The sequence below is a fragment of the Rosa chinensis genome, chromosome 7, assembly GCF_002994745.2.
Source record: "Rosa chinensis cultivar Old Blush chromosome 7, RchiOBHm-V2, whole genome shotgun sequence".
NCBI lineage: Eukaryota > Viridiplantae > Streptophyta > Magnoliopsida > Rosales > Rosaceae > Rosa > Rosa chinensis.
This window is the reverse complement of record NC_037094.1, coordinates 68,891,158-68,913,492: the sequence shown is the minus strand read 5'-3', so window position 1 is coordinate 68,913,492 and position 22,335 is coordinate 68,891,158. Positions and strand designations below refer to the sequence as shown.

The following is a 22,335-nucleotide window of genomic DNA, read 5'->3' as shown; positions in this document are numbered from 1 at the left end:
AATACACTATCACACAAAACACATACCTGTGACTCCAACACCACCCTTTTAGAACCGAGTCTCTCCATGGATGGAAGAATATTATGGCACACTTTCCACTTGTGAATCTTTGCCGAACTAGGAATCTTCACTTTCCACAATTTTTTCCAAAATCAATGTTAACCGATAGCTCAAAGGGTACACAAGCAGGAGAATGAGAGAAGGAGAACCTGTACGCCGTTTTAACAGAATATTTCCCATCCCGTTCTAATTTCCTGACCAATCTATCATCAGCCCTTCTCAAACTTAGAGGCACACTTAAAATGGCCTCCACTTCTGCTGAAGAAAACAATCTAACAATCATATCATAATTCCAAGCACCATTAGTAGTGCGCAAATCAGAAACCTGAGCCATTTTAGCAAGACCTGCTGCATTCTCATGAGGCCGACCACTAGGCAAACTTGGCAACCAATTATCATTCCAAATATTGACCTCTATCCCAGAACCAATCTGCCAATATGTACTTTGCTTCAATAGATCCCTTGTAGAGAAAATACTGCTCCAAGAATATGAAGGAAAAGAATGATTATCTGCCAACCAAAATGAGCTTGTAAGGTAATATTTTGCCTTAAACATTCAAGCAACCAAGGAATTAGGGTTAGAAATAACCCTCCAAGCTTGTTTAGCAAGCATCGCCGAATTAAAGCTAGCCAAGCTACAAAACCCTAATCCCCCTTCTTCTTTCGGATTACACAACGCATTCCATGTTTTCCAAAGAATCTTTCGTTTATCCATTATAGACCCCCACCAAAACCGAGCACAAAGCTGTTCCAAATCTTCACAGAAACTCTTTGTCAATTGGAAGACACTCATAGCATAGGTAGGTAACGCTTGAGCTACTACCCTGATCAAAATGTCCTTTCCAGCACCACTAAATAACTTCCCTTGCCAATTAGAAAGCTTCATAGCCAAATTTTCCTTAATGTACTTAAAGGTTGCAGTTTTCTTTCTCCCTACATAAGTAGGTAATCCCAAGTATTTTTAATGGGAGTCAACAATTTCTACTCCCAACAAACTGGATATTTCTTCTTGCAGCATAGCAAAGTCCACATTTTTATTGAATACCACTGAACTTTTGTCAAAGTTAACCAATTGTCTTAAGGCCCTCCCGTAGGTTTCAATGACTTCCTGAATCTGGTAACAATCTTCCAAAGAAGTATGAGCATATAACATACTATCGTTAGAGAATAAAAGATGATTGACAGAAGGGCCTCCATCACAGACCTTAATACCTTAAAGCAAACCTAACTCTTGTTTCTGACTCAATAAACCAGAGAAACCTTCTGCTCCAATTAAGAATAAATATGGAGACAAAGGATCCCCTTGTCTCAATCCTCTACTAGGAATCACAAGCCCCCGAGGCTTTCCATGGACTAAAAATGAATATAGGACGGTACTAATACATTGCATCACCAACTCAATCCATGAAAAAGCAAAACCAAATCTGTCTAGAACTTTTTTCAAAAAGCTCCATTCCATGCTATCATAAGCCTTGCTTAGATCCAACTTCAAAGTCATAAAACCTTCATTACCCTCCCTCTTGTTATGAACAAAGTAAGCAGTTTCATTGGCCACAAGGATATTGTCAGTAATCAATCTCCCCGGAACAAAAGCACTTTGATAAGGAGAAATCACCTCAGGCAAGATCAACTTTAATCTGTTGGCTATTACTTTAAAGCAAATCTTGTAAATAACATTGCATAACACAATAGGCCTCAACTCCAACATATTTTCCGGATTATCGACTTTGGGAATTAAGCAGATATGAGTAAAATTAATTTCACGAAGAAGTTGACCTGAATGGAGAAAACTCTGAACTGCTTCAGTAATGTCTGCACCAATAGTGTCCCAATAATGTTGGAAAAAGAGTGGAGGCATACCATCTGGTCCCAGGGATTTAGTGGGATACATTTGAAACAAAGCATTCTGCACCCCCTCTTGTGTACAAGTTGCACACAATTGTACATTCATTGCCTGTGTTACACACGGTTGTATAGCTGCTAAAGTGTCATTCACTGCCTCAAAATCTATACTGGAAGCAGTAAACATCTTTCAAAAATAAGTTGAGATAACTCTTTCCAGACCTGCGTCCTTATCACACCAATTCCCATTTTCGTCATAAAGACCATGAATGAAGTTTTTCCTCTTTCTATTGGCAGCCTTTCGATGAAAAAAGCTTGTGTTTCTATCCCCCTCCTTCAACCATGTCACTTTGTACCATTGCTTCCAGAAGGATTCTTCTTGTGAAAGAAGACTCCGCAATTTGCTCATCAGCTCTTTCTTTTCATTCTGCACGTCCACCGACACAAGAACATCTAGTAACTCCTCAAGACGAGCCCGCACCCCCAGCATCTGTTGTTGCCTAGTCTTGAGAGCTATCTTCTGCCAATCATCAAGCTGTATCCTTGTGAATTCAATCTTCTTGGCTGCACAGTACATAAGACTTCCAGTCACGTCTGTCGTCCACACTTGCTTCACAACCTCATCACAATCATTATGTTGAAGCCAGTAAGCTTCAAATTTGAACTGGTGCACTCTTGGTCTTTTGACCAAAGGAACAGAGATAGCTTGTAAGAGTATCGGAACATGGTTAGAATCACTGGGAGCTAGATGACGCACTCGTGCATGCCCGTAGATATCCCAGCAACACCTCCTTTGAGTGTAGAAATCCAACAGCCCGATGCATTTTACGGAAGTCAGCAAGAGTACTGATCTTCGTCTCACAAAGAAAAATGATTTGAGGATGATTATGGGAAACTAAATCCTTCAGCGCCCTCTTTGTCGTGGCATTGCAGATCCCCCGGCAATTCCAACTAAGTATCTCCATATCCATGGTAGATCAGATCTTGCTTTCTAGAACCCTAGAAAGTAAACCCTAGCAGAGGAGACTAGGTCTTGTTGTAACTAAACTTCTTAGGAGACCAATTTGGTTCTTACTTCTTAGTCTTTTTCCAGCCTAAATTATCTTTAATTTGCTCTAAATTTGTGTTTTGTTTTCGCTTGGGTCTTTTAGTTCCCGTTTGTAACCAAAATAAAAAATGTCTTCCATTTGGATAAATTTTGCAATTTAAACTCCATAATTGGAATCATTTGTCTTTTAAATTAATATTTAAATGTCATTTCTTTAAAAAATTACATAAATAAATGTTTGACTGGTTATGAGAATGTTCAGATTTACTTAAATTGAGAACATCCATGCTTACTTATCTTCAATTTCACCCAAAAAAAAAAAAACACTAAACTAAACTGTTCTTTTTTCTTTTTCTTTTTTTAATAAAGGGCTGGTGCGGCAGCCTTCAAACCTTGATTAATGAAATTGTCGAATACAAGGGGGGGACATTAAGCCTAAACCTCTTATTACAATAAGCAGCTAGAGAACGTCCTGAAATAGTATCATGTGTCTCTACTAAATAATTGTATTCAACAAGACACCAAGTAGCAAAGAGCACACTACTGGCTACTCTATTTGTTTTGACATAGCGGTGACATAACGGAAAGATAACTCAATATGTAACCCGATTACAACGTACCATAATTACCATACGCACAGCTTTCCTACTATGTTGCTGCCGGAGGATAAATCCGACGACATTTAGTCTCACCCTGCCACTAGGAGGCAGCGACCATTTGACGAAGCAAGGAACTCGCCGCATACCTAGAGTAGACAGGGCACATTGAGTGCATACACAAGCATCTAGCCCGACTAGCCCTACATGAAAACTGTAGGGACTTATTGCTCGCAAAAAGCGCAACCATATTAAACAACATAAAACAAATAACAACATTAAAGTAAAAATAAAAAACTGCCAGGTCAAAAACCAAGAGATGAGCCCAACCCCACAGACTAGCCCTGATTGGGCCCAAATTCTGAACTCATGCCCAAATCCGAGCACAAGCCATTCTGCCAAGGAGGTGAGAAGACCACAGCCCACCATCGAAGCCTGTCTCCAACCCAGCACGGCCACCCCTGACCTGCCATCCTCTCCACCGCACGACCACCTCAGCCAGATCAAATCCAGACCGTGCCAGATCCTTCCCCAGATTAGAACCTTTCTCAGATCAAAACTAATTCCAACCCATATTGCGCCACCAGGAGTACTCCAGATCGGACACCAAAGAGATCGGATCAACCAAGGCCGCCGGTCCAAACCTAGCCACTCCTCTACGCCACGCCACCACCCCCGATAGCCGCTGTGATCTCTCTCATTCCTCACCTCACACACCGCCGTAATCTCCTCAATTCAGACGATCAATCGAGGAGGCCTGCCTCACACCCACGCAGGGAAGACAAAGACCCGTCCGACCACGGTGAAAAGACTCGCTGTCGGACAGGGAGTTAGGGAATTAATAAATTCCTTGATTGAAAACCATACAACTGTATGAGGTAAAGCTAGGAGTACTACATTCACTAGAAATGAGACTTCTTTATAGTATTGAAACCACATTAGGCCAGACCAAAAACTTTCCTAGCAAGTAATACTCAATACAACAATAGATGCACACTTTATTCAAATGATTACAAAGTTAAAAGCAGACCAATAAAATAAAACTTAGGATCCTTGACCCAAAACACCAAAATGAACAAAAGTTATCCTACTTACCCCACTAACAGATTTTTATTCTCACTAACCCAATTTAAAATAAAATGACAATTCTGCCCTCCACCTAATTAAAGAACTACTTTATGCCACTCTCCTTTTTCCTTCGATCTCTCTCTGTCCTATCTATCTCTCTCTTCCCTCTCTCTCTCTCTGTGAACTGTTTCTGCAAAGGATGAGAAATCGGAGTTTGAGCCAGAGCCGCATCGGAAGCGATTTCGCTCACCTCTCTCTCTCTCTCTCTCTCTCTCTCTCTCTCTCTCTCTCTCTCTCTCTCTCCAAAATCAAATCCCGATTTCTCAATCCTCCGATCTCCGCCGGCCGTACAAACGGTGGCAACTCTCAGACTAGCAGAGGCGGGTTAGGATTGCAACGATCAGAGTTCCGCCGAGGTCGAGGAGGAAGGCAGCGTAGGGGACGAGCGCGACATCGACTCTTGCTCTTCCTCCCTCGAGATCGTCTTTGCCGGCGTCCATTAGACGTTTGCCCAGATTCTGTTGCAACACCCCCAAGCTCGGCTGACGATGACAACAACGACCATACGCGTCTTCGATGGCCTCCTGGACGCCTCGCAGTCTCCTTGGCGTCGCCTATGGCTTCCTGGACGCCGCTGGTGCTCGACCTAGGCTATAGCAGAGTAGATTGGTGATTGGGTGCCTAAATCAATTTCTAGCTTTTTTTTTTTTTTTTAAGTAACGAGGCAGAAGGAAAGAAAAAAAAGTTTTGAATGTCTATTGCCCCCTAATAGACGTCTATTACCCCTCTATTGGAGGGCAATAGACGGATATTAGGAGGCAATAGACGTTTTGAATTGATGTAATCTTCTTGTTTTTTTTTCTGTAATCAAAGTTTTATTTGTCTAAATTTAGGGAGATAAGTTCTCATTCTGGCAACTGAAAGTCCTATTGGGCGGCAATAGACGTCTATTGGAGGGCAATACATAGCTGATAGTCGTCTATTGGGGGGCAATAGACCTCTACTGCCCTTATATTATGGGGTAATAGATGTCTATTGGGGGCAAAAAAACTTGCCGGTGGGATTTTTAGCAAATTCTGGTGAAAGTTTGGGTATTAGGGAGAAGACTTCCTTAGAGTGTTTTGGGTAAGGGGGAATTAAAAAAAACTTAATGGGGTAGGTGGGAAAAAAACTCTGAAAATGGAGTAAATGGACAAAAACCCTAAAACTTAACCTAATTAAGTCGGACTCGTTCCCAACTTGAACTAAATTAAGTTGCCTATGAACATAATGTCGTAATGTCGTATGTCGGCTTGAAGCCAATAAGGAAAGGCCATCACAAGACAAATAGAGATCAGGATTGGTGTTCAATACTAGGTTTAATGATCCTGCCACATACGACTTTAAAAGCCCAAGGGATACCACCAGCCCAGTCCCAGCCCAAAATACGTACACGGATGATTAGGATTTGAGCCCAAAGGCCCAAGCCCAACAATCCCTTCTCTACATCTTAAAAGGAAGATGGCCATCACCACAGACCCGAATCATTGTCGCATAGTCAAAGATTTGTTTACCAACCCAGATTACCACAGTAGCTGCCACCGTCGAGATCAGCATGGCCTCACTAAAACACAAGATTATTGTCGGAATGCTGCACAGCAATCCTGACCATAGTTATTATTCTGTATATGTATATAGTGTCTTCACCATTTCTAATATTTATATTGGATTGAGACACCATTTTTAGACCATATATCTTTTGTTATTATTATTACGCAACATTTGGCGAGTGTTTTTAATTTTTATATGAGAGACTTGTGTGCTAAATTAAATGGTCATAAGAGATTTAGAGTACTTTTTTTTTTCAAAGAATGTGTGGTGTGACGGTTTTCAAGTCTTGATTGATAATGAACTGTAGAATATAATGGAGAACATAGTGCCTAAACTTCATATTACATTAACCATCAAAATGATCATAACACATCAAAAATGGTGGAAAATATAGAAAATAAAAACCTTGTTTAAGGATATCTCTATTTGTGTTTAATCCAAACTCTAGGTTACTTGACCTAGTGGTAATAGGGTTCAATTAGAAGAATCTAGAGATTTTCTTTCCTTGTATGATTCTATCTCTATGCATTGTAATCCTCTATATAAAGAGGCCCCTATTATCAATGAGAATACACAGCGATTATCTCTCAATTTTCTGATTCCCTAAAACACGTTATCAGCACGAGCCCTAACCCTGAAACCCTAAATTCGTAACCTTCGAATATCAGAAACCACCGCCGCCTACCTTGAAGCTCTCAATCCCAGGAACCCAGAACCGGCGGCATCACCCCCAAAACCGGCCGGAATCAACCTGAACCGGCCACCGGAAGTGTTCAAACGGGCCTCCCAAGAAAAATCCAACGATCTCCTATGCGGTTCGCCATCTTCCCGTCCACCCTTCACGGCCACCTTTTGTCAGTAGCTGCACCTCGTCCCCAGAATCCGGAATCTGAAAAATCACCACCGGAACCGGCCAAAATTCAACCGAACCGGCCACCTGAATCCACTTGCAGAAGAACCGGCAGAAAGAAAAAAAAAAAAAAAAAAACCTGTGCAGCCCAAGCCCAACTGCTGTAGCCCACAGTCAAGCCCAACTGCTGAAACCCACAGTCGAGCCCACTTGCAGCAGGCCCCAGCGGAGCCCACGTGAATCAGCCGAGCCGCCAAGCCTCAAAACGTCCCTGCCACGTCAGCATACACGCAGGCGTCTAGTCAGCTGCCACGTCATCATCCAGACTGCCATGTCAGCACCGGCCGCCACGTCAGCACCCCGGTCAACTGTCAGTCAACGGCCGGTCAACACTTTTCCGGCCATTTTCCAACAACTTTTCAGTCATCCACAGTAACTTTTCCGGCAGCTACAGTAACTTCCCGACGACATTTTTCCGGCCAGCTTTTCCGGTCAAGATTTCCGGCAACTTTTTCAAGGTAAACTTTTCTAAAAGTTCCCGTTTTTGAAGTTTTTCAATTTCTTCTTCTTTTCTCGGGGACTTCCATCATCCCTTCTCCTACCCCCCTTTCTTCTTCATAGGGGAGGCCAAAAGCCGAACTGTGGGGGTTCGTGCTCACTCCAAACTTGGAGCTTGTAGAGTCCTCCAAACTTAGAGTTTGTTGAGAAGAGAAACGATCGACCACATACATCATTGTTTCGATCTAATCCAAAACCCCTCTTGGAATCGGATTTTCTTGGAAGCAACTACGCTCAGAAAATCCCTAATTTCTTGGAAGCGACTACGCTCAGAAATTTAATAGTTTTTCGTGGTAGCCTTTTTCGCTCCGAAACTAACCCTAATCTTGTGTTGTTTTTCAGGATGAGTAACCTGAACAAGTTGAACTTCGTTCCACTAGAGACAACTGGTGGGTCCGAGATGTGCGCCAACATCTTAAGGCTGATGGACTTCTGGGAGCCATCCAAGAGCCTGGTCAGAACGTGCTCTCCATTGAGCAAGCTACTGCTTTCGAAGCAAAACAAGCTAAAGCCATAATTCTCATGACAAGGCACATGAATGACGTGCTCCAAAATGAATACCTCAATGAGGAAGACCCAAGAAAGCTATGGGTAGAACTTGAGCAGCGATTTGGCAACTTTCGTGACTCCCTGCTTCCTGATTTAGAAGCGCGATGGCATAGCCTCCGCTTTTGTGATTTCAAGTCTGTGCTTGATTATAACTCAGAAGCTCTTCGTATCAAGTCTCTGATGGAGTTTTGTGGCCAAGCCATAACTGATACGATGTTAATCGAGAAGACTCTCTCTACCTTCCCCATCTCTGCACTGATGATTTCAAAGAATTATCGGATTGATGTAAATGCAGGACGTATCACAAGGTTTCATGAGCTCATTGGCGCCATGAACGTAGCTGAAAAGCACGACAATATTCTTGTGAAGAACTATAATGCTAGACCCGTGGGAACTAAGCCTATTCCGGAGTCTAACAATGGTCGCGCCCCTAATGGAGGACGCAAGGAGCGAAACCCTAAGAGTAGGGACAATTCTGGACATTCTGGTCCATATGTTCGCCCTAAAGAGGAAGGAAATCGCCAAGAGAGGCGTGCACGGAACCGTGGAGGTCAACGTGTGAAGAGAGAGAGAGGCGGAGCCTCCGACCATGGTAGTAACGCCACCAAGAGCATAGGTCGTCCAAATCGCGCCCCAAAGGCGCCTCGATCAAGGGAGCCTGACCATAATGATGTTTGTTTTCGATGTGGATCAACTGAACATTGGGCCAAAGCATGTACAGCACCCCAGAATGTTGCAAACGCATACAAGACGTATCGTGAAGCAAGGGAAGCAAATTACATGGAACAAGAAGATCAAGATGGAGATCTCGATCTAAGGGTGGAAGACTATAAGGATCAAGACCCAGAAACTGGCGATTTTGATTAAGTCTTTTTATTTTTCCAAGAGATATAGGCGATTGCCATATTACTTTTGTAGTAGATGCCAATGATATTAGTCCTTCTTCAAAGTAGGCATACTCAATGCAAGTGTGATGTCTAGGAAGGTTTTGAGATAAGTGGTACTTAAGCGAGCTTTGCTCCACCGACATCTCTCTACTCACCTGGTCACATTTACATTGGAAATACCGAAAGGAGTTAGACGACTACCATTGTTTTGCATTAACTAGTTTATTGGATTAGACTTTCTTTGATCAAAGAAACAATGATGTACTCCATTGGCTTATGAATAAAATTTCGAGTTCTTTTCATTATGACTCAATTCTGAGCATATTACTTTGTGACTACGATGGCTGGGCCATCAATATTAATTCAAGGACATGGAATAGCCCAAGTTCCACTAGCCAAATGGCACCTTAATTACTGTCACAGAAACTCTCTACGCTCTTAAGGCAAATTGTCCTATGAATAGCCAATGGATTCCATGCGAAAACGCATGTAGAGAACGGAGATGAATTCCTTTGCAAATACCTCTAACGATTGCAAACAAAGGCGCATCTTAGAGAAGTTTATGTGTCTCTCTAGTGGACTCTATGTCACTATTCGAGCTATTAAATCCAATAAAGTTATGAGAGAAGATCTCTTGGATTTAGACACATATTGGTTTTGTCACGACAGGATAGGTCATCCTGGTCATGATATGATGATCATTGGTCGCTTCTAAGGCCTCTCGCTCATTTTGCAAAGCCAGTTCCTTCGGGAAATTAGGACTAAGACCGTCCTATTCAAAGGATATGAAAATACTCATTCTGTTCTTACATCAAATCCATGGGGATTCTATGGACTGATTCAACCAACTTGCGGACGTTTAAATATCTCATGATGTTGGTTGACACGCAAACACGCTGGTCACGTGTCGTGCCATTGTCCACTTGTAATGCTGCTTATGCTACACTCCTAGCACATATCATATGACAACGGGCTCACTCCCCAAATCATCATATTCAGTCAATTGGATTTGACTATGCTAGTGAGTCTACATCGAAGATTTTCGATGGTTATTGCATTGGGACTGATGTTGGACATCATATTCCCTGTACACACCCAATTGGTCTCGCGGAAACGACTACGATGGTAGTCCGAACATTGGTAATGCGCACCAATCTTCTTACATCCGCTTGGGGTGATGCAATATCGCATGCAGCTATGCTAATTCGTCTACGACCTACCGCCACTCAATGTACCTCTGCGTTACAGCTAGTGACTGGGTACACGTATTTTGTACTTACGCACATTTGAGTGAGCCATTTATGTGCCCATTGCGCTGCCACAGCGCACTATGATAGGTCCTTATAGCCGAATGGGCCACTCAGTTGGATTTGAGACTCCAACAATCGTCCGCCACTTAATGCCCTTGCAAGGCGATCTCATTATCGCTAGATTTGCGGGTTGTCACTTTGATGAGACAGTCTTCCTGTCGTTAGGGGGAGATAAGAACACGGATGTTCAGCAGGAACGACAGAAATTGTCGTGACCTGTCCCCACTATGTCTCATCTCGATCCCTATTAAAGTGACGAGATCACACAAATATGCTGCAAACATGCCTGCAAGGAAGGACGTCCCTACGAGAGGACATAGCGCCACCCTACACGGAGGTAGGCATGGTGCCAAACGCCAAAGAGAGTGGCACTCTGGCGTTATAGGCCATGACCCCAGATATGATGCATGGGAGGCCCGTGGGTTCGAAGGATACATTGGCACAAACCAATCCTTGAATCATCGACACTCAAAATCAGTCTCATGAGAATCTTCCAGGTTATGGTTATCATTGGGGGACGCCTCAACGTCAAAACCTATTCCTGAGAATATAGAGCTCTATGAAACTTACACTAGTGTACATGAGACGTGGGATAGAAACTCCATCATAATTGATGATGTAGTCACGCACTTCGTTGCACATGAGTTTGTTGAGTCAGATGATATCGAACCACACTCCGTTGATGAATGAATGCCAACGTAGAGAGATTTGGCCTAAATGGAAAGATGCGATCCAGGTTAGATGGATTCTCTAACGAAGAGGAAGGTTTTCGAGCTAGATATGCTAACACCTCCTGACATAAAACCTATTGACTAATGGGTCTTCGTTAGAAAGCGTGATGAGAAAAGGAGATGGTAATCTCACCTTATGGCGCAAGGCTTCTCACAAAACGCCCTGGAATCGACTACGATGAGACATATTCTCTCGTAATGGATGTCATTGCACTCCACTACCTTGTCAGTTTGGTAGTTTCCGAATAACTGAACATGCAGCTTACAAATGTGGTCACTACGTATCTCTATGGGGATCTACATACGGAATATACATGAAGGTTCATGGTGAACTTCATTTACCCAAGTCAAGAGGCTCTAGACCACGGAGCGCATTTACAATAAGATTGAAACGCTCACTAAAGTGACTACTTGATTGGGAAGGGATATGCCCACGCGTTTCTATGACAAGTTTTCGGATTCTATCGCGGTTCATGTTGGACATGATCTTCATTAGAAGCCCTTAAAGAGTTAAGGGAAACCGCTGAACACTTGAAATCTGAGTTTGAGATGAAGGATTTTGGGAGAACACGATTATGTCTCGGTTTAGAACTCAAGCATCGTGTCGATAGATGCTTAGGCATTTTGACAAGGTCAAGCCTTCAAGCACCCCCATGATCGTCCGTAGTCTTGATCCTGAAAAGGATCCTCTTCATTCGAAGGATGATAATGAAGATGTGTTAGAGGCATGAGTGCCTTACTTGAGTACAATAGGCACATTATTGTACTTAGCTAAATGCACAAGACCGGACATCTCATTTACCATCAACTTGTTAGCTAAGATATAGCTCTGCGCCAACGCGACGCCATTAGATTGGTGTAAAAGATATCCTTCAGTACTTGAGATGTACGATTGATATGGCCTTGTTCTATCCCTACAAAGAGATGATGGATTCGGACCCATCACACACCAGGAACGCCACCAACACTGGCCTGCGTTCTCTATCCCCATCCCAAAACGATATAAGTGTTTTGGAAGGTTTTGCTGATGTTGGGTATCTCTCTGACCCACACAAAGGTCATTCCCAATCCGGTCAAGTGTTCACCATGGGAAAAGACCGTGACATCTTGGAGGTCTACAAAATAGACCCTAATCGCTATATCTTCGAACAATGCAGAGATCATTGCTCTTCACGAAGTGGTTCGTGAATGTATATGGATTGGATTCATAATTATGCAAGTTCGAACAATTGTGGTTTGAAGTCTATCACATATGAGCCTACGAGCATTTAGGATAATGCTGCTTGTTTTGAACAAATGAGGCAAGGCTACATCAAAAGCGATAACACCAAGCATAATCAACAACAACAGACACTCCTCAAGATCAAAGTGAACTAGGTTCGATCTGAGGACAATGAGGCAGACTTGTTTACTAAGTCATTGCCCAAATCCACGTTCGAGAAACATGTGGCAAGAATTGACTTGCGGAAATTATCTGAACTCCCATGATCGTAGTCATCAGGGGGAGGCACAGACATCAGGGGGAGATGTCTACATGTTCGTCTCGAATCGTGAAGGGTGTGTTGTGCTCTTTTTCCCCTTCGACCGAGGTTATTTTTGTCCCACTGGGTTTTTGTTACTCGGCAAGGTTTTTAACGAGGCAACGAGAGAAGCACCGCGTTTGGACAACACAAGAGGGAGTGTTTAAGGATATCTCTATTTGTGTTTAATCCAAACTCTAGGTTACTTGACCTAGTGGTAATAGGGTTCAATTAGAAGAATCTAGAGATTCTCTTTCCTTGTATGATTCTATCTCTATGCATTGTAATCCTCTATATAAAGAGGCCCCTATTATCAATGAGAATACACAGCGATTATCTCTCAATTTTCTGATTCCCTAAAACAAACCTAAAATTCTTTGCAACAATTATAAAAAAAAAAAATTTAAAATAATAATAATAAAATTATTATTATTATTAGTATAATAAAAAAAACCAGTATTACTCCATTAGTTTTTACATTTCTCTATACCTTTGTACTTGAGAAGTGAGATGGATCCGATCGAACATTTTAGCAAGTACTCTTTCCTTTGGCAATTCAAACTGTGTTTTAACTCCCTAGCTATAGATTGATGCAACTAATTATGCATAATCATTTACCCTACAATTCTATGAAACAAATAATCCACATTGGTCAACAATGGTCGTTGTCATCATCATCAGCTTCAATAGGAGGGCCAAGATATGGTGCTCCTTCAACTACTAGGTCATCCGGTAGGTCTCGTTCCTCAAGGATCGTATAGCCTGAAGTACATAAATAGATTTTTTTAGAAAACTACTCATAAATAAGTATTTTCTTAAATAGTTAGATAATTGACTTTTTGTATATATGTATCGATCTAATAAGATGAGATCAATATATGAGTCAAGAGATAGGTCGAGAATATTCTATAAAAAAAAGATATAGGTCGAGAAGTTAAATATATGCTCGATTACCTCATGTACCACATCTCAACTTGATCCCAACTATGTATCGATACATCGTTTGTATAAATCATAGGTTGTAGTTACCTGGCAAGGAAGGAATAGGAAATTCCATGAAGTAAGTAGAAGGCCTCCCAAGCTCCTCAGAATATGGTGGAGTCAATACATCCAAGATCGCACAAGGAGTTAACGCAGTAAAAGCGTGAATATTTCCACCACTTTTTGGAAATAGAACAGAAGTTTCACATGGAACACTCATTAAGCCATCCAAAACCTTGCCTCCTAATCCAACTGCACCCATTGATTTTAACCGAAATTTCCACGTTAATCCACATCTTCTTCTTTTTTAAGGTAAACATGATAAAGGAATGGTAATTAACTATTTGGAGGTCGTAGATTCTTACATGTTGGGAAGCCAGTAGAACTCTCGACCTTCACCCAATCGTAAGCTTTAACATAACAAGAACCATAAAGGAGTTTGCTAAACACGGTCATTCCAGGGTGATCATGAAGCGGAAGCATCCCTCCCGCCGGAAAACAAAACACGCCGATCTGTATAAACAAATGCGGTCTAGTCACGATGCGACAACATAACAAATCTAATGTAGTGCTTGACAATAACACACCGATCTATCTACTTACAGAGAATTGTTCACATTCATAAACATGAATGTAAGTGATCTGGGAGATGCCTTGTCCACAAATCAATCCCTTATCACTCTTTGGAGTAGAAGATGGAGATCCACACAAGCCATGTTCATCGATTCCAAAATCTATTGCTTCAAATGTGCCTGCATTGAATTCAATATTGAGTTCCATAGATTCTAACATAAACATAACATATTTATATTATATATATATAAGATAGTGAACAAGAAATCACACCCAGGAAATCTTTGAGCCAGTGAATTTCTTTGAAAGTTGGAAGCTCTTTCTGAGAAAATATAACCCTACAGGCTTCGTATAGCATTTGTATTTTGGTTTTCTTTATTGTACCTGACTCCATCGCTCTTTGTGGTAGAATTTCTTACCTCTTGGGTGATGAGTTGATGACTAATAAATAAACAGGTGGAAGATAAGAGAGACTTTTTTTTTTTTTTTTTGAGAAGATAAGAGAAGAGACTTTGAACCCAAACCAAGAGACTTTGAACCCAAACTAACTGCCGTAAACTAAAACTGGGGTTGTGCGAATAGACTTTTTGGTTTCAATGGGCTGCCTCATTTCATGCTTTTTCTAGTTGGGGGTTATTGCATTCCCAAGTCATCGAGAAGGCTTGAATAAAGCAAAATGTACACACAGCATTGCCCTATGTATAGGATTAAATATGGGCGGAATTTCAACTGGGATTTTGCTTAAAACCTACATTAACATATAGTGGTATTTTTCATTCTCAAAAAAAGATATAGTGGTATTTTTATAATAAATAAACAAATAAAAAGTGAAATGTCATATTTGTTAATAAATTTATTCTTCGTTGTTGGATTTTGATGATCAAATAAAGCCCCAAGTCCCCAACCATGCGTATTCACTTCAAAGCCAACATAATTGTGTAACTCCACCCTACTTTCAAGGTGTTGAAAGGAATAGTAGATGGGTAGAGAGACCATGGAAAATCCCAAAAGTACCATAGAAAACTCAAAGTGTCGTGAGCCTCCCAAGGCATGTACGCCTACATTTGCAATTTATGACACAATAAGGCACCACTCCAGAATATTCCCATGATTTCAATGAGAGACGTAAATTCAAAACGACGACAAGAAAATTAAAATTAGTAAAAATTGGTCTTGAATATGAATTTTTTCTACTACAAGGTAGTTGATATCTCAAATTTTTTGCATATTGAAGTCTTGAACCTTGTTTTTTTCTTTTTACCTTTAATAAAAAAAATTATTAAAAAAAAAATTATTAAAAAAAAAAAACAACCCAACTTCTCTAGCATATTAGGCTATGAGAATGCATGCGACTTCTCTACCTTATTTGAAAATGCATGTGTATGGGTCTTGTAGGCTTACAAAGATGAAAGATCAGACTTCATTTGGGTTACGCTATATACACAAATCACCTTCATTCTCCATCGCAGCAAGTGCCTAAGTGGATGTAGGAATCATAGGCCTCATCCATTTGTCACTTGATCTATAATCGATATAATCCTTTCGGCGTCACACTATGCCTTTTTCTTTAGCTCCTTTTGTAAATACACACATACCACCCAAAAGAAAAGGTTGATGAAGAAGTCTGAACGAATTGATTAGAAAGTTGAAGATAGTGATCCGACATTATAAACATGCTTATTCTCAGGAAGAAAAACAAGTAGATAAGAGAGAGATATTTGAAGTTGACTCTTCAAGGTAAATAGTGAACACCCACTTTCTAAACTGTTTGAAGCTTAGATGTTGTGATGAGTTATGACTATGACCAAAAAAAAAAAGACGATGTGATGACGCCAAATTCAAAATCATTTATTTCCCCAAATTGGATGGAGAAATCTTTGATACGGATGTTCTCAATTTTCCCTAGTTGAGATTAATGACAAACAACATATATGTTTTTGTTTTTGCCCAGAAAACGTCCCAACCTCTCCGATCAAGTAGATTTAATACAGCAAATTATTACCAAGCAAAACCAAATTTGCAGAGGAAGAGCAGACCCATGACGGCAGGGGAAGAGCCGCCAACGACGTCGGCGGTCGACTACCATAACTCCATAACTCCGTGTCTCCATTCATAAAAAAGAAGCAAAGACCAAGTGCCTAGCAAACCACAGAGTTGACAGAGCGCAGTGTAGGTGATGTTTGCTTCTAAAGTTGAGCTCGAAATTGTCCCAATATGCATGGTAGTGACAGCCCTAGCAGTCGTAGTTCGTTCAAGAGAAAAGTCGTGTTCTTTGTGCCAGACCAAAATTAAGCATGTGACCCATAGCCCCTTTTATACGAACCAAAATAGCAAAAACTTGATAAAGAGCTCAAATATAACTGAATTCACCTAATCCCCTAGCAAAGCATCATGTTTAACCACAAAGCAATCACATTACAGGGTGGGATTGTGGGAATGAGTTCCACATGTAACACGATTTGTATGAAACAATTAACGAACATTCAAACATTTCCAGATTCCCAAACTTGACGCTATTTAGGGATGACTTCAAAATGGGCCAGGCCTAAGGTGAGTCGGGTGAGGTGGAGCCCTCAATAGGGATGGCAATGGGGAGGGTAGGGTAAGGGGATTAAATTACCATCTCCATACCCGACTTCATTCTTCATCCCCATACCCTCCCCAATCCCCGTAATAAGATACTGGGGATTCCCCGTCCCCGTCCCCATTGGGGATTAGGTCCCCATACCCGCCCCAATCCCCATTAACAATATTACCAATTTATTATATAAAAATTTATACAAACAATTATGAATTGTAAAATATGAAGTTAAAATTGAATATCAAAATAAAATAAATTTCTTATTTCAATCAAGGAAAATTAACATGTTGATAAAAATCTTTTATTAAAAGAATCTTCCTTTTTTTGAACATATTTATTAACAGAATTTAAATATTGACAAAAAGATTAAGTTTACATAAATATTTATTTATAAATAATATCAAAAATATATATATAATAAATATATATATGTATTTCTTATAATTCTTATTGGGTGGGTATGGGGATGGGGATCAAAATACCATCCCCGCCCCGTACCCGATTTCAAAATTCGAATACTGGGGATCCCCATCCCCGTTACCCGATTTTCCCCGAATTTCTCCCCATTAGGGTCGAATACCCTATGGGTACCCTACCCGATGGGGATTTTTGCCATCCCTAGCCCTCAAGCCCCGATTTTCAAATAAAAAATTCATGATTTTTGAGACCAATCGGTAAATAAATATATATAAAAAAAAATCATAAATTTAGATAAGTTGCAGGACGGTCTAGAAATAATAAGGGATATAACCTCATGAAAGTTAGCTCGACTCATATATGTTGTAGTTTTATTGTTTTTTGTTTAATCTTTTTGCAAAAGTTACCCAGGAGTTGCAAGATTAGAAATTCTTACTGTTAGGTCGTATATGGCGTAGACAATATGAAGAGGGTAAAGGTGACGTTCGGTACATACCAGTATTTTTAATTTTAGAAAATGAAAATATTTTGAAAATGGGTTTGGTGATCTATTTTTCAAAATGTGCAAAATTAAATTAAAAATATTTTTAACTTTTATTCTAAGAAATTGAAAACAACAATTTGAAGTTATCACTTTTTTCTTCTCCCAATTTAGAAAATATGAAAAATATTTTCTAACTCTAAAATATCAAACACAATTTCAAATTTGAAAAATACAATCTCATTTTCGTTCTTAAAATAGTTTTTTTTTAATCATTTTTAAAACGACCAGACCTGAATGTTTTAGCATATGTATTACTCTAGCATTGATCTAACACGGTCATATGATTTTAACACAATAGTCAAGACAAACATGTGTATGTTACTCTCTCTGAGAGAGAGGTGGTGGTCGTGGCCTTCAAGCGGTGGTTATAAATATTTGACTCGAGGAGATGGGATTTCCTTCTCTTCTGGTCACTGGGAAGACGAGGGCGGTAGGACTCTTTGTCGTCGGGTTCTCTAAATTTTTCTGGGAACCTGATTCCAACTATTTCTATTTGCTTCCTTGCTCAGAATTGCGTACTTGGATTTGAGAGTGGATCTTTGAGGTGGCTGCGGGGGGTATGGTTTCTGCCAAACTGGATCCGGTGGATGCTAGTAACCAGGTTGCGAGGTGGAGTGCAAGACAGTGGCCTGTCTCGGGTTATCGATTTTTGCAGGGTTGCTGATTGCTGGTTGCTGACGGCGGTCGAGGATTGTGGTGGTCCCGGTGAGGTGCTATCGAAGTGCTGTGGGACTAAATAGGGGTTGAGAGCTAATCAACTTGGCTCAGGGCAGTGGCTAGGATAGAGGTTGACGGGTGCAAACCTTGCTGAAAACTAGGGCTGGATTCGGTACTAAACCGATCCAGATTTGGTCAAACCATCTGCCGAACAGATAGAGGTCGGTATCTCAAATCTAATACTGTTACCGATCCGAATAATCGGTTTACCGACTAGTCGGTAACCGTGAACTCTGTATAGTATCGGTCGGTAACCTCTAGTCAACCCACCATGAAAGTTTATGGTTCAAAAGTTGATCTCCAGATATAGTTGCAGATCTAAGGAGAAGAAAGAAGATGAAAAACAAAGAAAAGAGAAGAAATCGTTGATATCGGCGAGAATTCGGAGGAAGTCGCCAGATCTAGAGTATGAATATGATGACTGAGATAATGCAAATCCAATGATTAATCATATCTACATGATTACATCTGATGAAGTGCAAATTCAATGATGGAGATGATAAGAACTAGAGAAAAATGTAAGGAGATGAATGAAAAAGAAGAAAGAATAGGAGGATGAAAAAACTTGATGAAAGAGGAGGAAGAGGAAGAACTCGGAGGCTTCTGCTATTAGATGAAAGAGGAGGAGAAGAATTGGGAATCTAGATAGGATGATAGAGAAAAGTCAAAAAATAATGAACTAAATGGAGACTTTTTTGACTTCTATCTGCTGGAGGTTTAAATTTAGCTTGTGTACATTATATGTCACACCCCGAATTTTGAAATAAGGATTCAAATCCGGAACATGACTAATAACAATACAAATAACGTTCTGAATTTTTCTCTCAGAAACAACCACACCTTACACCTCTTAATATTACATAAACCAAATCCTCAAGCTACTCATTACAGCACACTCTCATCAAATCAAATTGTAAGCTCAAATGAGTATAATTCTCCTCACAAAACAAATGCTGTAAATCTAACACTAATACTCTAAACCGCACGATCACCGCCCTGATTCTCCTGACCTACAGGATTTCCCGCTACACAATGTAAATCGTGTACCGGGATTGCAACAACACCAAACCCGGTAAGCCATGACAGCCCGTATGAGTAAACAAGAAAGAACTGTTGATTTATTTAATTACAATTATTATAACTCAAGTAAACAATCAACACACTCACAAGATAACTCCAAAAATCATATAAACATAAAAGTAGGTATTTTTCGATACTCTCTTTTAAAACTCAATCAGCAAATATTGCATCATTAATATGTGAAATAACATTAAAGCAATGCATGCTTGATTTTCTTTTTACCAACACCCTCACATATTCAAAATATATCATGGATAGATATTTGATCAATTTCACATATTTCAAATATATCATGGATAGATATTTGATCAATTTCACATAACACCTTCACATATTTCAAATATATCATGGATAGATATTTGATCAATTTCACATATTTCAAATATATCATGGATAGATATTTGATCAATTTCACATAACACCTTCACATATTTCAAATATATCATGGATAGATATTTGATCAACATAACATAAGTCTTTTTAGTGAATTTTCAGATTAACTGGTATCAGATCATAAATCCACGTGTTAGGGTCCATAATACCAAAACACGGGAAAACCAGGTTGACTGGTATCAAATCATAAATCCACGTGCTAGGGCCATAATCCCAAAGCACGGGTAAGCCGCAGCATACCAAGGCCACCACCAAGGCATGTATACTCAAAGTAAGCACCCTTCCTAAGAGTATAATAGTGCACTATCTGAAGGGACTAGAGCCCACAGCTTAACAACCACGCAGCACCCCCACGAAGCATAACCACGCAGCACCCCCACGAAGCATAACCACGAAGCACATTTACCAGTAATTCACTTAAGCACGGGGTTGTTGTAATCACCCGGCTTCATAATTATATTTTTCAGACATAATCAATTTCACAACATACAATCTTTATAAATTTTAGATTGTAAATATGCATATGTACACCCACATAAGAGACATATTATTTCAAGACAAATCTTTACTTCTTAAAATAATTTCCACATATTCACAATTTGGCATATGAAATAGCTTTCACATCACATGATCAACATTTCATTATTCAACAATTAAATGGGAGATTAATAGCTTGAATAATATCCAATCAATTCTCAATCATTTCATCATGCCAATCACACATCAACCAAAATATATATTCCACGTAAATATATATATACGTAATCATCCGCTCAGGAATGACCACTAATACCAACTATAGTTCAAGTATAAAAACCGTGAAATTCATTTGTATAATAAAATCATTTTACTTACCTATGGACCGTAGTTGATCAAGTCCATATGATTTAAAACAAATATTTATTCCATAAATATTTTCACATAATTGCGATATTTTCACACAATTGCGACAAAAATAAAGTAATTAAATTTATTCGGTTCGTAATATGAACCATGTGAGGTTTACTCACCTCTAATCCAGCTGCGTCTTCTAAAAAGTCGAATATATCAATATTCCGAACGCTCGTCAACTCAAACCGTCAAGTACCTAATCAAGTATGGTCTTTGCTTAGTAAACGAAACACGAAATAACCTTAAACGACGATCCAACGGTCGGATTCGAAAATAAAGGTGATCCAACGGTCGGATCTGAAAATAAAGACGATCCAACGGTCGGATCCGAAAATAAAGGTGATCCAACGTTCGGATCTGAAAATAAAGACGATCCAACGGTCGGATCCTCACGGATCGCCCTTAGGATCATCCTCCAAAAATATCACGAAGATCCAACGGTCGGATCTTCCTGAATCGTCCTTATAAACATCTCCACAAAATTTCATGAAAATCCGACGGTCGGATTCTCACGAATCGCCTTCCTAATTACTATTTCACAATTATACGAAGATCCAACGGTCGGATCTTCGCCCGTGACCTCACAAAGTCACCGGGACAGTCATACGATCATCATATTTAAAATTTGAAGTAAAACCGATGGTCTGATCTTCACAGATCGCAAACCGAAGATAAAAAGTAAAAACGTTAAATAGTAACGTCAAAACGTAAATCCACTATTTATCAACTTTTTCTAAAATAATCATATAATATATCAAAACGCTCGTATGGATGCATAGATGAATAAACTGAAAACAGAACACAAAAATACGGCCGGACGCGCCGCCACGCGCCGCCACAAGCGGCGGTCAAACCTGCGGTCAACGCCGGGCCAACCACCTCCGATGCAAAAGTCGTCAACTACAAACTTCTTCAAAATAAAAGGGTGATCAACTTTAATACCTGGAGCTAAGCGAGATTCGGTCTAGATCGCCCTAGATCAAGCTTTGAAGTTTGGATTAATCTGGAGCGTCTGATCCAAACCCAGATTCAATCAGAACCGTCGAAAAAGTCAAACCATGATCTAGCGTTCTATACACAAAATCGTGATGAAAGACTTACATGGGGATGATCAGGGGGAGGAGGAGATCACGAAAATGGGAAGGATCGGCCGAGGGGACGCCGGAAAAGTGGAGGTCCGGTCGGGTCACCGATCGGAGGCTGGGTGGCTTCGATCCGGGGATAGGGACAGCGGCGGAGTAAATCGACACCACAGGGAGGCTCGTCGTAGAGCGGCGATCACGGGGATGGCCGGGTCGTGGCCGGAAGACGCCGGGAAGTGGCCTTTCCGGCCGGGTCGGGTCGAGCGAAATCCGCCGGGTCTGAAGGTCGAGAGAGAGAGTTCGGAGGGACTGTTCCGCAAAAACTCAAGTTTTTCGTCCTTAATGAAAAATCAGAAATTTTCCTCTATTTATAGAAAATTCCCAAATTTCAAATATTCATAACTTATTCATACGAACTCCGAATATTGCGTTCCACATATGCACGCGATCGTATCGACGAGCTCTAC

The 22,335-nt window shown here is 40.4% G+C and overlaps 1 protein-coding gene across 1 annotated transcript; it reads right to left on the bottom strand.

Annotated features, from left to right (window-relative positions):
• Positions 1 to 13,035: 13,035 nt before the first annotated feature.
• On the bottom strand, positions 13,036 to 14,596 carry LOC112180556 (plant cysteine oxidase 1). The gene is made up of 5 exons (XM_024319114.2): positions 14,437 to 14,596; positions 14,194 to 14,342; positions 13,956 to 14,103; positions 13,639 to 13,842; positions 13,036 to 13,371 (listed from the first exon to the last, which is right to left on the bottom strand). Exons 1-5 carry the CDS (start codon positions 14,555 to 14,557, stop codon positions 13,262 to 13,264), a joined length of 732 nt encoding a protein of 243 aa, XP_024174882.1. The 5' UTR covers positions 14,558 to 14,596; the 3' UTR covers positions 13,036 to 13,261.
• Between the last annotated feature and the right edge of the window lie 7,739 nt (positions 14,597 to 22,335).

Bases quoted from the DNA above. Each gene is read 5' to 3' on its own strand.
- LOC112180556 (XM_024319114.2), bottom strand. From the start codon at position 14,557: ATGGAGTCAGGTACAATAAAGAAAACCAAAATACAAATGCTATACGAA. The intron at 14,343-14,436 runs GTGTGATTTCTT...AATTCAATGCAG, and splicing joins CTGGCTCAAAGATTTCCTGG to GCACATTTGAAGCAATAGAT. The intron at 14,104-14,193 runs GTAAGTAGATAG...TTGTTTATACAG, and splicing joins ATGAATGTGAACAATTCTCT to ATCGGCGTGTTTTGTTTTCC.